The 15383-nt window shown below is 52.9% G+C and overlaps 2 protein-coding genes across 11 annotated transcripts in view; one reads left to right on the forward strand and one right to left on the reverse strand.

Annotated features, from left to right (window-relative positions):
* The window catches only part of Dnajb2 (DnaJ heat shock protein family (Hsp40) member B2), an 8908-nt gene extending 3307 nt beyond the window's left edge, over positions 1-5601 (forward strand). For 2 of the 6 annotated variants that reach the window (XM_021197833.1, XM_021197834.1), the window contains exons 6-10: positions 801-893; positions 1075-1177; positions 1313-1383; positions 3357-3560; positions 4693-5586. In XM_021197833.1, coding sequence (XP_021053492.1) covers positions 801-893; positions 1075-1177; positions 1313-1383; positions 3357-3560; positions 4693-4703 — 482 coding nt within the window. In that variant the 3' untranslated portion in view covers positions 4704-5586. Of the gene's footprint in view, positions 1-800; positions 894-1074; positions 1178-1312; positions 1384-3356 lie in introns of all 6 variants that reach the window. The other 4 variants (XM_029539083.1, XR_003843898.1, XM_021197832.1 and 1 more) reach the window with 4 other exon arrangements.
* A 1306-nt stretch (positions 5602-6907) lies between these two features.
* Ptprn (protein tyrosine phosphatase receptor type N) overlaps positions 6908-15383 on the reverse strand; it is an 18050-nt gene continuing 9574 nt past the window's right edge. For all 5 annotated transcript variants that reach the window (XM_029538931.1, XM_029538929.1, XM_029538930.1 and 2 more), the window contains 14 exons: positions 15057-15143; positions 14728-14807; positions 14534-14598; positions 13867-14085; positions 13180-13380; positions 12931-13078; positions 12692-12765; positions 12389-12466; positions 12170-12289; positions 11439-11605; positions 8581-8634; positions 7967-8031; positions 7703-7776; positions 6908-7480 (listed from right to left, as the gene is read on the reverse strand). In XM_029538931.1, coding sequence (XP_029394791.1) covers positions 7409-7480; positions 7703-7776; positions 7967-8031; positions 8581-8634; positions 11439-11605; positions 12170-12289; positions 12389-12466; positions 12692-12765; positions 12931-13078; positions 13180-13380; positions 13867-14085; positions 14534-14598; positions 14728-14807; positions 15057-15143 — 1504 coding nt within the window. In that variant the 3' untranslated portion in view covers positions 6908-7408. The remainder of the gene's footprint in view (positions 7481-7702; positions 7777-7966; positions 8032-8580; positions 8635-11438; positions 11606-12169; positions 12290-12388; positions 12467-12691; positions 12766-12930; positions 13079-13179; positions 13381-13866; positions 14086-14533; positions 14599-14727; positions 14808-15056; positions 15144-15383) is intronic.

The raw sequence follows: 15383 nt of genomic DNA on the forward strand, positions 1-15383 counted from the left end.
AAAAAAAAAAAAAAGACTCCTTCGACAAGCATGGTTTGCACATGCCTGTAAAAAACTCAGCACTGAGCGCTGGCCACGTGGTGCACACTTTCAACCCCTGTGCTCAGGAGGCAGAGGCACTCTTGAGTTCAGGGCTAGCCTGCTCTACCTAGCAATTTTCAGGCCAGCCAGAGCTATACAGTGAGAACCTGTCTCAAAACCCCAAAAGAACTTTAAACTTGGGAGATGGAGGCCCAAGGTCAGGGCTTCAGGGTTATCTGTATCTATTAAGTTTGAGGCTAGCCTGAGCTACTGATACTGAGACCCTTCCCCCCCCCCACAAAAAAAAAAAGTTAAAAAATGTGTAAGATGGGGCTGGAGAGATGGCTCAGTGGTTAAGAACACTGACTGCTCTTCCAGAGGTTTTGATTTCAATTCCCAGTAACCACATGGTGGCTCACAACCATCTGTGATGGGATCTGATGCCCCCTTCTGTTGTGTCTGAAGAGAGGGGACAGTATACTCATATATACAGAATGATGATGGGATCTGATGCCCCCTTCTGTTGTGTCTGAAGAGAGGGGACAGTATACTCATATATACAGAATGAATGAATATATATATATATATATATATATATATATATATATATATATATATATATAACAGCAATCTTAAAACATTTTGTAAGTTTACACAGCCCCGGACAGGAGCCATCAGAAGTGTATCGGGTTGCTTAGCAGCTTGATTTCTAGGCCTTAAGGCTACAGTCACACACGTTTTGGAGGAAAGCTCTTCACCAATGACTAACCTTCTTGTAGATGACTTGGGTGTCTTCTCGGAGCTTCAGAACCAGGGTCCCCGACGCACGGGCCCTTTCTTCACTTTCTCTTCTTCTTTTCCTGCCAACTCCGGTAAGCACTGTCCCTGTCCATTTTTGCAAATCCCGAGTCTTGGAATGCTGGGAATTGTTTTGGCTAGCCTGGGCAGGTTTGAGTGAGGCCCCCAAGATTCCTGGCTTTCGGTGACTGGTGGTAAGTAGCCAACCGTCTCTCTCTCATCACCGCCTCTCTGCCACGTCTGTCCCAATGCCAGATTTCTCCTCCTCGTCTTTCTCCTTCAGCCCCGGGGCTGGTGCTTTCCGCTCTGTTTCTACATCCACCACCTTTGTCCAAGGCCGCCGCATCACCACACGCAGGTGAGCTCTCCTTCTGGGGCCGTTCAGGTGGAGGGGCTGGGGAGGAGGCACAGGAGCAAGCACTGTCTTGACCTGCCCTGACCACTGGACCCTTCAGAGATCTGCTCACTGACTGAACTGTGAGGTCTTCCACAGAATCATGGAGAACGGGCAGGAGCGGGTAGAAGTGGAAGAGGATGGACAGCTGAAGTCAGTGTCAATCAACGGTGAGTGGTGCCTCCTCTTACCTCCTGGGGTCGGGTGAGCAGGAGAAGGCTTCATCGTTAGTGAGATGCCTTGATTGCAAGGCTCTTCACTCTGTGTGTGTGATACTGGGCATTGAACCCAGAGCCTTAGACATGCTAGGCAAACTCTCTGAGCTATAGCCTGAGAGCCTGCACTTTACTCTTTTTACAGGACGTGCATGTCCACAGTGCCACTGTGGCCGTTTCCTTCCCTTTCTTCTTCCTCCCCCTTCTCTCTCTCTCTCTCTCTCTCTCTCTCATCTTCCTCTTTCTCTCTCTCACTCATCTTCCTCTCTCTCTCTCTCTCTCTCTCTCTCTCTCTGCATGTGAGTCGTGTGTGTGTGTGTGTGTGTGTGTGTGTGTGTGTGTGTGTGTATGTGATGTACGCTCTGCATGTACCCATGAGCCTATTGATGTACCTGTGGAGGCCAAAGGTCAATGTCTGTCTGTCTGTCTGTCTGTCTATCAACCATCTATCATCTATCTACTATCTACCCACATACATATACACATAATTGTTAAGATTTTTGATTATGTGTAGTTTTGTATATATGTATGTGCACCTATGTGTTTGTGTCTGTGCATATGCTAACAGGTCCAAGGCACCTCCAGGTCCCCTTGGAGATGAAGTTACAGGCAGTTGTGGGTCTGTATGTGGATTCTGGGAACTGAACTTGGGTCCTCCAGGGGAACAGTACCTGCTCTTAACTGCCAAGCCATTTCTCCGTCCCCAGTCCTTATTTACTTTTTGAGGATTTCATATAAGCGCACAATGTTGTATTTTGATCAGACCTTCACTCTCCAACTCCTCCCCGGTCCCACCCACCATGCCCCTCTTTGTCTTCTCTATTATTTTTTTAAAGATTCATTTATGTATATGAGTACTCTTTAGCTGTCTTCAGACACACCAGAAGAGGGTGTCAGATCCCATTACAGATGGTTGTGGGCCACCATGTGGTTGCTGGGATTTGAACTCAGGACCTTTGGAAGAGCAGTCAGTGCTCTTACCCGCTGAGCCATCTCTCCTGCCCTTTATTTTTTGAGACAGAGTCCCTCACTGATTGAGCTGACTGGCCGGCCGGGGAGCCACAGGGACCCTCCTGTCTGCTTTTCCAGCACTGGAACTCCACGTGTGCTCTGCCACACGCTGCTTTTCTCATGGTTGCTGGGGATCTGAACTTAGGTCTGACTTCTGAGCCATCTCTGAAGTCCTCCTGTGCTCTTGACATAATGGGAGTAAAGCTGTGTAGATCATATTTACCTGGTTTTGTTGTTCTCGGTGGTAGGTTTGTTTTTTTTTTGTTTTGGTTTTTTTTTTTTTGTTTTTGCTTTGTTTTGTTTTTTTGAGACAGGGTTTCTCTGTGTAGCCTTGGCTGTCCACGAGCTCCCTCTATCAACTAGGCTGACCTTGAACCCCCAAAGATCTGCCTGCCTCTGTATCCCAGGTGCTGGGATTAAAGGTGTACGCCATGACTGCCCGGCATATTTACCCAGTCTTTACTTGAGGGGCCTGAGCTGAGGCATGTTTAAATGACCCTCACTTCCAAGTAGCCTCTGGCTTAAGACTACTACTTACCAAACAAAAGGGATAAATGAATCCAGGAATCAAAGTCAGGTACTAGAATACGAGACAGCCTTGTGCATGCTAGGCTACTTGGGACAGTCGGGAATCAAACCCAGTCACAGTGGCTAGCCGCTTACCTGCCGACGCTGAGCACTTTAACAGGTACTTTACACGGGTGATATTTAGTCATTGGAACCTTTGCGTGTGTAGACAATCTCCTCATTCCTGTGTCATAGACAGGGGAGGCACAGGGAAGCTGAGTATTGTGCTGGATAACCTTGTAACCTAATGCATGGTTGTCAGTTCTAGGGAGAGGCTTGTGAGTGGTCAGGGGTCCTGCATGATGCTCTAGCTTGGGTTTAGGGCCTGATGGTGGTTGTGACTCTTGCAGGTGTCCCAGATGACCTGGCACTAGGCTTGGAGCTGAGCCGTCGTGAGCAGCAACCTTCAGTCGCCCCTGGGCTGGGGGTCATGCAGGTCCGGCCGACCTCTCTCTCTCGTCCCCCCGACAATGACCTTTCTGAGGATGAGGACCTGCAGCTTGCCATGGCTTACAGCCTGTCAGAGATGGAGGCGGCTGGGCAGAAGCCAGCAGGTGGGCGGGGGGCACAGCCACGACAGCATGGGCAGCCCAAGGCCCAGCACCGAGACCTTGATGTGGGGGGCACCCATAAGGGTGTGAGGGGCGAGGCAGCCAAACTCAGCCCATCTTCAGAGGAGAAGGCCTCTCGCTGCCTCATTCTCTGAGAACCAGGTAGAGCCTGGAATAATTCAGGTCCCGACTCGAGTCCAGCTCACTGTCAGGAGTGCAGAATAGTGTGGCCCGAGCCACAGGATTCCAAACTCTGTCCCTCCACACGTTTCCCTCCCAGGCCCACCATTCTGTAGCGTGGGCAGGGATCTGTTGTACTCTGTCCTGGGTAAAGCCCAGGATTTGGGGGCGAGGGTGGCATCCGTGCCTGTGGAGCTCGGAGGCATTGGTGGGTCAGACACTACTGAAGGGCATTAGCGGGTTTGGGGTGGGCCTTTTGTGCCCAAGTATTTTCCTGCCATTTATGTTGCTGATGCTGATAAGGAAGGAGGACTTGGCCTGGCATGCTCTGAACTTGAGTTGGCAACTTCCCCCAGGGCACAGTGCAGGCCGAGCGAGCGAGCAAGCAAGCGAGCGAGCGAGCAGAGCCTCTGCTGTCCTTGGCCAGCTACATTCCCCCCTGGTTTCTGTGTAGAACTAAGCGCTCACCCACCCACCTTCTCGTTCCCCCTCTGGTGCTGCTGTCCTCCAGTCCGCTCTCTGCCACGCCCACCCTTCGCCCGCAACGCTTGCTTTCATTGCTGCTTGGCTAGGTCTCCCTTCTTTTCTTTGAAGCCCAGGAAGATGCTGGGGCCGGTGGGTCCGTAAGATCTTCTGGGGAGGCTAGCTAGGTGGGGTGGAAGCCTCTCAGCCCTCCAGAGTCTCAACCAGAGTCAACTCCTCTTCCCTTCTTCTTGCTGCCTCAGCCTGCCCTGGCCATAGGACTAGGCAGAGGTGAGGCTGGCTATCCTTGGAGAGGTGGGATAGGGCCAGGGTGACCCAGAGGGAGGCCTAGGTGGGGAGTGTATTTGTGCTACCTGCGAACAGAGCTTAGGGGCCGGCCACAGGGCTGGCCTAGGAGTGCATGCTCAGCTCCATCCTCCACCTGCTTGCAGCTGACCCTCTCTCCTGTCACCCACCCCTGCTCTCTCCCCAGATGTGTTCTGAGCTGGATATCCTGGATACAGAGTTGCTGCAGTTCCAACAGGACAGCGCCCTCCCCAATGTGCTAGGAGGGAACACTACATTCCCCTCCCTCATTTATACTGAGTGTAGAGCTGGGGGCTGGGGTGGTGGGTGGAGACTGAGTGGGAGGCACCTGTAGCCTTAGCCTCTGAACTCTCCTCTATGGGTTCTTAGTGCTGTCTTTTGCGGACTACAAGTCCCAGAATGCAATGCACCCTGGACTTGGTTCTTGTAACACTCCAGGGGAGGAGCCGCTCAGTTACAAAGCTGAGCTTCTTGGGATATGTAGTTCCAACCCTGGCCAGTCTGTCCTGCTCTCTGAATGGGGAGATCTTGTCTTTGATTTTGTCCCTGGCAGGGGTGGTGAGAATTGTAGATGACCAGAACTTTAGTTCCTATGGTACTTCTTGCTAGACTCAGGTTGGAGTGAGCAAATTCCTGTAGCATCTGAGTTTGTTTTCCCTTGGGCAACCTGGGGGGGTCCGAGGAATAAGCTAATGGGGCTGTGGACTGCATAGGTAGGGCACGGTCTTGGATGGCTGCGGGCTGGCAGAACCTGCGTGGGAGAGGAGGCCGCCTTGGCTGCAGTGTGTATGGCAAGGACTGGCACGCGGAGGGAGCGGTGGACATATTGCTTGAATGGCTTTCTTTGACCTCTGACCTTGCTGCCCATTCTTTCTTATCATCAATTCATCCTCCATGAGCCACCTGTCCTCCTGCCTGGGGAGCCCAAAGCCAGCACGGGGATTGGTGGAGTAGGCTGTGGCCGGCCTCTGTTAACACTGAGCCTCTGAGACCCATCAAAGCCAGATGAGCTGAGCTCAGACTGAGGGAAATAGAGGCAAATAAAGCTGAGTTTTGAGAACTCGGTGCCCCGTGTTCCTCCTTTCCACAGTGACTCCGGAGAGACCCTCTGGAACTACTAGAGGACACTTCAGGCCTTACACCTTCCTTCATGCCAAGTAGCTGGAGGCACAGACTTTGACCAGGTTGTCCTCCCCAAATGTGTCACGTGGTGACAGGGGAAAAATGCTTATAATTATTGGCCCTCCCTTCCAGGGTCCCCACAACTAGTTTCATCTTGTAAGGGGACCTGCTTCCTGGTTCTCCGCAGCACAGCCAGGGCCACACTAAGTTACGACTTGATTGGAAGCAAGGGGCTCTGATGGTGATGCCTGATGATTTTAAACAGCACCCAAGGGCCCTAGTGTAAGCCCCTCCAGGGGACATGTGATCCAGGAGCATGTGGAATGCCACCCTCCCTAGCGTCCAGCCCCAGGGATGAAGGAACCAGGAGCTCCTCCCCACTTGCTGTCTCTAACCACAGGACCAGCACCGCCTAGCAGACTTGTGGAAGCTAAAGCAGCAGCCACCCCTGAGGGGGGATTCCAAGCCCCTCTCCCGAGCAGCTGCTGGGCCTCGCAGGCAGAAATGGTGCTTTGCCCACTTGGAGCCTTGGTCTTGTAGAGCACTGGAGCTGAGCTTCAGAGGAGCAGTCAGTAGGACGGAATCGTTCCTCACGCCAGCATTCAGGATTTCATTTGAACTCCAGCATGAGGTAGTGGCCCCAGGCCCAGAGGAACCCAGGGTTTCAGCTCAGCTCACTTCTGTGTATGTCTGGAATCACTGCCGGAGGGTTCTTAGGGGAGGAACACAGGGACCACCTTAGGGGGTAAAGGGCAGAGAGGCTGGGTAAGGGGAAAGTGTGTCGCTCCCCCAGGTGGCCTGCCCCAGCACCTCCCTGGAAGAATGGGCTGTGGTGTCTATGGCCTGAGGGGAGGAGGACCCCGAGCTCAGTCCTGTGTGACCCAGACGTCATTCCCAAGGCTGAAGGGAACAGCGCAGCTTAAGAACCAGGAGGGAAGGCTTCAGGAAGGGTGGTGGCCCAGGCTTGAATCCTGACTCCACGACGTACAAGTTCCTCAGCCTGGCCTAGCAAGCGCCACGCTGCATCCTCTGGACACAATGCATGATTGGTCCTGGTTTTATGAAGATAAAACCAATCCATGCATGGTACCGTGGAGCCTGCTAGCGCCCTAGAAGCCACGTTGTTAGGCACTACTTTCAAACCAAGGACAACCAGCCTCTGCAGCCAGTGTCACCCATGGCTTTGTGTCTCCAGGGAGGCAGGGCAGGGGACACTGGAGCCCGGAAGCTTAACAGACAGAGCCCCAAAGGCCTCCGTGTTGCAGCTGCACAGACGACACACTAACTTTATTCACACAGATACAAAAGTAGATTTTTTTTTTTTCTAGAAATGTTCCCTTGTGCTAGAGGGAGAAGGTTGAGCAGGGTCAAGGTGGCAGGCCAGTGGTAGCAGGGTTGGGAGAGCTGGGGACTCCTCGTTTTCTGCTTTGTCTATAGGCGGTAGGCTGGTGGGAGTGGGGATGCACACATCCAGAGAGGGAGACAGAGACTCAGGTAGGATGGGGCTCAGTAACACCCGCGGGCCGGTGTCCACTCCTCTCCTTGCCTGCTGTCTGCTTCCCATCTTGGTTCTAGCATGGATAAAGCAGGGTGGGCCTACCCCTTCCCTCCCTCCCGACTCTCACACTGGGTTGGGAAAGGCTCCCATGGCCAAGTCGGACCAAGGTGGCAGATGGGTAGGGGCTGAAGAGTAGGTGCACAGATGCTCACACAGGCAGAAGGAGCCGAGGCCAGGATGCCCACTGAGGTGTCCAGGGGGCTCACTGGGGCAGGGCCTTGAGGATAGCATTCACCTCCTCCGCCACGGCTGTCAGCGCAAACTCAAACTGGTCCTGTGCAAGGCCAGTGGCAGAAGGGTCAGGGAAAGCCTAGCCTCCGCCTCCGCCCCAGGGGGCATTGCGGGGGTGGGGGGGGTGGAGGGTGCTGGGCATCTGGAAAGGGGAGTCTTCAGAGAGATGGGGGAGGGGCGGGCTGCTGCTGGTTTCTTCATGGTGGCTATGAAGAGGGTGCTTGGAAAGGGAATCGAGTGGGGATGGGCAGGGAGCCACTGTCACCTTAGAACGGACGAGGCCAGGCCGCTGGTCACGGACATGCTCCAGGGTGGCAGCGATATCAATCTCCTTCACTCCTGGGGAATAGGGGTGGAGTAAGGGATGCTTACGGGGGTATCCAGAGGGGAACATGCCCGTACCTCCTGGGCATCCTCTGCAAAGGTTGGAGAGGGGACCACATGCTCCCCAGGGGGTTCTCAGGCCCATTGCATGCTGGGGGGCCAGGAGGGACCAGGGGTTGTGGGTCCTGTGGGGACAGGCCCTTACCTTTGGCCATGCGATTCAGGACCATGTCAATAAGGATGTAGGTGCCTGTCCTCCCTGCACCATCACTGCAGTAGGAGATGGTGACAAACAGGCTTAGCCCTGACAAGGCCAGAAGGGAGTAGGCATGGGGGTTGGGGTGGGGACATTGGCTGATTAGCCCAGTTGGCCAGAGAAGAACATTAGTGAGTCATGGGTGAGACAACAGAGGCAGATCTGAGAGCCCTGGCATGTCCCCAGGCAGGGGGACAACTAGAAAGGACAGCCATGGTTCCATTTTTCATTGGAGGCAGCAGGACAGGGTGGGAATTGCCCTCTGCAGCCTGGGGTCAGGTTTTGGTCAGAGTAAATATTTCCAGCGCTGTGAGCAGACATTCTTCTGGGCAAGGGCGCGTGTGTGTGTGTGCGTGTGTGTGTGTGTGTGTGTGTGTGTGTGTGTGGCTATTTTTAACTCATTAAAGACAGGATGTGCCAGATTTGGCTCCTGTCTGTTTCTCACCAACATCAAGAGGCAGACAGGCGGTGTGCTCACAGTTTGTGCTCAAGGAAAAGGAACAGAGGAAGGATGGAATGAGCAAGGCCCCAGCACAGGGCCTCTGTGGCAGGTCCTTACCCACCTGCAGTGCACTATGATGGGGCAGGAGCGGCCTCTGTAACACTTGTTCACTTTCCTGAAATGAGAGGTGAGTGTGAAGGCCAGACAGACCACCAGCCAGAAAGAACATCAATCAGCAGAGTGTGACCGCAAGCCGGCTGGCTTTTTTTTTTTGGTTTTACAAGACAGGGTTTCTCTGTGTAGCCCTAGCTGTCCTGGAATTCACTCTGTAGACCAGGCTGGCCTCAAACTCAGAAATCTGCCTGCCTCTGCTTCCAAGTGCTGGGATTAAAGGCGTGCGTCACCACTGCCTGGCTGCACTCTGGCTTTCTTACTCCCCTGCCTTGTGGCAAGCACAGAGCAGTAAGAGAGTTGGAGAGAAGGTTCAGGGCTGGTGGCAAAGGACCACAGTTGATGTGGGTGGCACTGAGCTTGATCTGTCACTTGGGAGCCACATGCCCAAGCGGTCAACCAGTATAACGGATTTATTAACTTCTCAGTTCCCATACCCGTGAAATGGGAGATGATAAAGGGACTCTTTGTTCGGATTCTCATGACATGCCGTAAGATAACAGCCACATGCCACAGGGCTCTCCATGAGTGGTTGTTAGTAAGGATGGAGTAAGAGGCAATGGTTCTGACCAAATCCAAGGCATTCTGGTAACTTCCAGGCCTCCTAGTCTACCACCATGGAAGTCATGACTTTTCTACCCGGGCCCTTGGTCCACGCACCAGCCCTGATATCCGGCCACCAAAATGCATTCATCAGCAACAATTACTTAGTTCTAGCTGTCATATGCCAGCTGAATTTATGTAATTCTGATGTAAGTCACAACAATTGTTTAGCTTACTTGTGAGGCCTTAAAAAAAAAAAATCCATGCAGTGACCCTACAGTGACTCTATCAGGAACTTTGCTAGTGTTTTTCCTTTTTTGTAAATTTGAGGTCAAGCCAAGGCCTCATCCATATTATCACCACAATGTTTACTTATGTGGTGAGGAACTGGGAGGAGTAAAGGCAGAGGAAGCTGTGGTCAAGATATATGACAAAATAATCCATTTTCAATAAAAGGGAGGGGAGAATTTCACACACACACACACACATGAAGGGGGGCTAGAAAGATGACTCAGCGGCTAAGAGCACTGACTGCTCTTCCAGAGGTCCTGAGTTCAATTCCCAGCAACCACATGGTGGCTCACAACCATCTGTAATGGGGTCTGATGCCCTCTTCTGGTGTGTCTGAAGAGAGCAACAGTGTACTCAAATCTTTAAAAACTTTTACTTTAAGAATATTAACATTATTACTTATTATTCAGTAGTAAGGACTGAACCCAGGGTCTTGTGAGAGTTCTCAACCACTGAGTTACATCCCCAGCCCTTTTTCACTATTTATTTATTGGACAGGGTCTAATTAAGCTGCTCAGAATGGCCTTGAACTTGCAGATCTCCTGCCTCAGCCTCCTGCACAGTTGGAGTTACAGGTGTGTGCCATCTCTGTTGACTTTTTTTTTTTAAAGATTTATTAGTATATCTAAGTACACTGTAGCTGTCTTCAGATGCACCAAAAGAGAGCATCAGATCTCATTACAGATGGTTGTGAGCCACCATGTGGTTGCTGGGATTTGAACTCAGGACCTTCAGAAGAGTAGTCGGTGCTCTTAACCACTAAGCCATCTCTCCAGTCCCTCTGCTGACATTTTTAAATGTGGGGGGAAATGTGGAAATGATTTAATACTCTGACACCACTTTCAAAATATGCCTCAGGTTGCAGGGTAGTCAGAAATCACTGTCATCCTGGAGTTCAGAAACTACCAAGGTCCCCACCTCAACTCTTGCCCCTCTGCCTGGCACTGGAGACCCAGGCCAACTTGGCACAAGACAGAGGAACAGATGGTTTCAGTATAGAGGCTTCCCTGCCACCTGTGTGTGAATGGCAAGGGATGCTGGGTGCCTGGTCTGGTCTCTGTGTTACAACAGGCTCTGCTACCTTCTGCTTCAGCTCCCCCCCCCCCAAAAAAAACCAAAAACAAAAACAAAAAAAACTACCCACCAGCCCAGGAACTTCCTGCAGGATAATCTTGGTCTCTTTCAACATTCCTGCCCCAGTCCTCTGAGCAGCCCTCAGGCTAGTCCCTCTTCCACCTGCCTGCCCGCCTGCCTCTTCCATCCATGAAGGTTGCCACACCTGCCAATGACCACTTTTGTGGCTGTTCAACTGAAGTGAGACTATCAGCAGAGATCACAAAAATAAATGATGCTGGCAGCCATGTGACTGAGGGGGAGAGGGAGAGGCAGGAGGGGGGAGGCTGGGAGAGTGACAGAGATGGGAAAGAAGAGGGAAAGGAAGGGGAAGAAAGAGAAAGAAGAAGCTGGGCAGTGTCTCAGCACTCGGGAGGCAGAGGCAGGCGGATTTCTGAGTTCGAGGCCAGCCTGGTCTACAAAGCGAGTTCCAGGACAGCCAGGGCTATACAGAGAAACCCTGTCTCGTAAAACCAAAAAAGAAAAGAAAGAAAGAAATAGAGCCAGAAAGACAGTAAGAAAGATGAGGATGGAAGCTGAACAGGAGAGAGTGGAAGAGCAAGCCGGCACAGGACTGAGGCCCAGAAGGGCAAGGCAGGAGACAAAGCAGCCCCCCCCGCCCCCCCGCAGGAGAAGAGAGGGGAACCCTGGCTCCAGGCCCGCAACTGAGCCAGATGGTGGAATGGCGGTGTGAGAAAGCAGGTGTGAGAAAAGGCACCAGGTTAGGGTAGGACGGCCAAACTGTCAGTACTGGTTTGGGGATGGGGGGCTGGTGGAAGGGACAGAGATCAGGGGCGAGGCTCCAGGCCAGACCTTGGCCCCCAGGAAGAGCTCCTGGGTGGCGGCTGGCAGCTTGCTCACCTGCGGAAGTCCAGCAGCGGCCGGGTGGAGGCCGGAGTGCCCTCTGCCGGCCAGCTGAGGAAGTGGAACTGAGTGAGCGTGCGCGTCTCCTGGGTCTGCACGTTCTTAAGGTAGAAGCTCCGCACCAGGAAGTCCTCACACCAGATGTGCTCAGACACCAGGTTCACCTGTCAGATGTCGGGCAGGGTCTGAGCGCAGGTGCGCACGCGCTCCGCTCCAGTCCCCACCCTCCTCCTGCTCCCCAAGCAGTGCAAATGCTAAATATTTCGGGAGGTTAAAGGCGGTAATTTCAGTCTTTGGATATTTATTTTCCCTGTCTAACATATGCATGGCTCAGAGTTTTATCAAAGTCTCTACAAATGCTTTTTGGTGCTAGACAGAATATACAAGCTTTCATGTATGTATGTATCTATGTATGTATGTATGTATGTATGTATGTATGTATGGTGTGTGTGTGTATACATGCATGCACCTATAAATATACACATTTTTTTGTTTGTTTGTTTTTTGGTTTTTTTTTGAGACAGGGTTTCTCTGTGTAGCCCTGACTGTCCTGGAACTCACGTTGTAGACCAGGCTGGCCTCGAACTCAGAAATCTGCCTGCCTCTGCCTCCCTGCCTCCCTCCTCTTTAATTCTCTGCTGGGATTAAAGGCGTGCGCCACCACGCCCAGCCCCACATTCATATTTTAAAAGGCCACCATCCACCCCCTTACTGCTGGGCACTCTGACCTCATATACGTGGTAGAGGGAAGATCCTTCATCTGGCCAGTAGCGATCACACTGTTTGACACCGTCCTCCACCAACGGGGTCAGCATAACGATGACAGTGCAGCCACTCTCCCACACCATCTAAGGACAGAGATCCAGGTAATCGGCTCTCTAGCCTCCCTGGCCCTGGCAGGCTTCAGGGGCCTCAGGTTTTGAGAAAACCCCCCTCCAAGCGTGCACCTGCCAGAAGTCTGCGATGGTGTGGGACAGCGGTCCCTGTGTGGCTATGTAGGCGGGCATCCGAGGGTCATGCTCGATCTAAGGGCAGAGAGGATATGTCATGAGCCAGAATGAGAAGGGTCAGCTTGGAGTGAGGCTTGGTCAAGAGTGGGCCAGGGTCTGGGGGAGGCTGAGATGCCTAAGTTCGAGGACATGGGCTCTACAGTTTCAGGGCTTGGCTGGAGTAAGAAATGACTACGGGAGGTGGAATAAAGAGGAGCAGTGCAGATGGGCAGAGTCAGTGTGGGAATCGGAGCTGCTCACGATGGGGCTGGCGTTGATGTAATCACTCCGAGAAGGGCTGCTCTCCACTTTTAGCTTGATTCGGGCATGGTCATCTGCACAGAACTCACAAATGACTTTCTGGCACCAGGTCTCTGCCACCCAGCCCGAGCCTGGAGCCCAACCCCTCCCCTACCCCCAACCTCCGCTCCACCTCCCATCCCCAGCCTCGAATTGCTCCTAGCAGAGTGTGGGGCCAGGAAGGCCCATGGCTCGCTTACAGGGTAGGAAGTCAGAATGACGGTTCTTCTTGATGTTGCCCTCATCCTGTGCGGCGGCACAGGTGTTTGGCTCTGCTTGGTAGGCGCACAGGGCCTGCCACTCCTTGGCCAACCGGTCCCGGTTCCGAAGGTGATCCTCCATGTATGCCTGTAAGGGCACCACAGCCTGGCTCTGGGCCACACTGCCCGTTCTGCCTCTCCCCCGCTATGCTGTTCCCTCCCCACTTTAGGCCTGAGCCCTTTCCTGACCAGAATCATGTGTCCTGTGGAGATGTCCATGTTGGCCTGGGCGGGCTCCTCGCACCAGGATGGTGTGCTGCTGTGGGAACTGGGGCTGGCCTGGGCCGCGTCGCTGAACTGGGAGGACACACTGCTCACCCTAGAAGGCTCTGGCTGACCCTCCGCCCGGTTAAACAGGGACTTTGTAGCCATGTGCTGGCGACACAGGTCCTGCAGAGGAAGGATTCGGTGAGGCTGGGGGGTCTTTAGAATCCCTCTACAAGGTTTCTAAACCACAGGCTGGAGTTTAGTGGTCCTGCAGGCGGGCATTGCGTTTGCCTAACACGCGGAGTTCAGTTCCCAGCGCTCCAAACAAGCAATGCCTTGGATTCCACTCTGGAGCCTTAGGCTTGTCTCTGATCAACGGGATGAGTAAGATCTGTCTTTCGCCCTCATTCTTTTCTGTCTCGGTGCATATGACAACCTCAGATACCACAAAGTAGAATCCCAGTATCATGTTCCTGGGAGGTATCTCCGGAGCCAACTATTCCCAGCCCATATTCATTTAAAAAGTATGTCCCGACACCCCTTCCAGGACCTTTCCATCCTTTACCCAGACAGGACCTTATTCTGCCCACGTCCTTACTCCACACAAGACTGGGTCACTCGAGCCCCTTGTAGGTCCTTCCCTCCATGAGCTTCTCTATAGCTTCACACCTGGTACTCAAAAGTAGTGTCACCGTGGGCCCCCTCCGGCCCCAGCGCTGCCAGGCGCTCCTTATCCCTCTGTCTCGAATGATGGCGCATACACAGGGCCACTGCCAAAGCCACTAGCAGCCCAGCCACGCCTGCCAGGGCCACTAGAGTAAGCAGCACTGAGCGCATGGGAGATATGCCATGGGCTTGTCGGGGAAGGACTGCAGCTGCTTCCTCCCTCTGTGGGAACAAAACCAGAATCAGAGGGATGGTCGCGGGGGAGACTGGGCCTTGACTCCTACTTAGGCCACCTCTAGGGACAACGCTGTGAAGGCAGGGGTATGAAGGCAACAGGCAGAAGGGCATACAGCTTCCTTCCAAATCCACATTGGACCAATTCAAGAGCCAGAGACTTTGGGTGACCCCACCAGAAGGATTTCCATTGAAACAGAAAAAAGGAGATGTCGTCATGAAAATGATGCTATAGCTTTAAGAATGGTCTTTCAGGAAAGCGCCACTGCGCCTTCTGCTGGTCAAAATGAGAACTACACAGAGACGGGCTACAAGGGAAAGAAGGCTGGTAAGCCCAGTGACCTTCTCAACCCTTTAAGTTCTTGTTCTTGCCTCCTCTCTTGTGCGCAGAGTCAGACCTACGAGGGCTTTGATGGATTCTACAGTTAGTGCTTACCTGTCCCACCCCTGTCTGCAAAATCTGGAGCCCTGTCTGCGCTTCCAGTTCAGACTTCACCAGCCCTGCAGGAAGGGTGCAAGCCAGGCTCTTTTCAGCCCTATGTGGGCTGGAAATAGTTTAGGGAAGGATCAGCACAGGAATCAAGGCTGGGGTCATGCTGAGCCTGGATTCGAGGATAGGGTGCTATTTACCAGCTTGCTGGGTCACATCTGCCAAAGACAGGTTCTGCTCATTGTGCCGGATTCGGAAGGTGACAGCTGGTCCCACCACACTGCCAAATAGGAAATATGTTACTCCCTTACCCACCGGAGACTCCAGATTCTAAATAAAGAAGTCGGCACGGCGGATCAGGGATTCCCACGAGTGTGTCTAACGACAGAGATTCAGGATGAGGCTAGCAGCAGGCCTGCTTTGACAAGTTAGGAGGTCTCTGACCCCAGAGCTATCTTCCCTAAACCCTTCAGTCCCACCTCACTCAGGCTAGACCCCCCACTCCGTCCCACCACAATGGCAACCCCACCTGATGTTGATAAAGCTGCCGGAGGACATATGCACGTGCTCAGCCAGAATTTCCAGCAGCCTCACTCCAGCCACCAGGCTCAGGGGTCTGCAGGAGGGGAGGGGAGCAGGCAGAGAGAGGGAAGTGGTGATTCTCAGGCACTCTTATGAGACAGGCCATCTCAAGAGGTGTAGAACTACCCCTCCCCCTGCCTTTTTTTTTTTAAATGTATTTATTATTCTAAGTACACTGTAGCTGTCTTCAGACACACCAGAAGAGGGCATCAGATCTCATTATGGGTGGTTGTGAGCCACCATGTGGTTGCTGGGATTTGAACTCAGGACCTTC

Source organism: Mus pahari, chromosome 5, assembly GCF_900095145.1.
Source record: "Mus pahari chromosome 5, PAHARI_EIJ_v1.1, whole genome shotgun sequence".
In the NCBI taxonomy this organism is placed as follows: domain Eukaryota; kingdom Metazoa; phylum Chordata; class Mammalia; order Rodentia; family Muridae; genus Mus; species Mus pahari.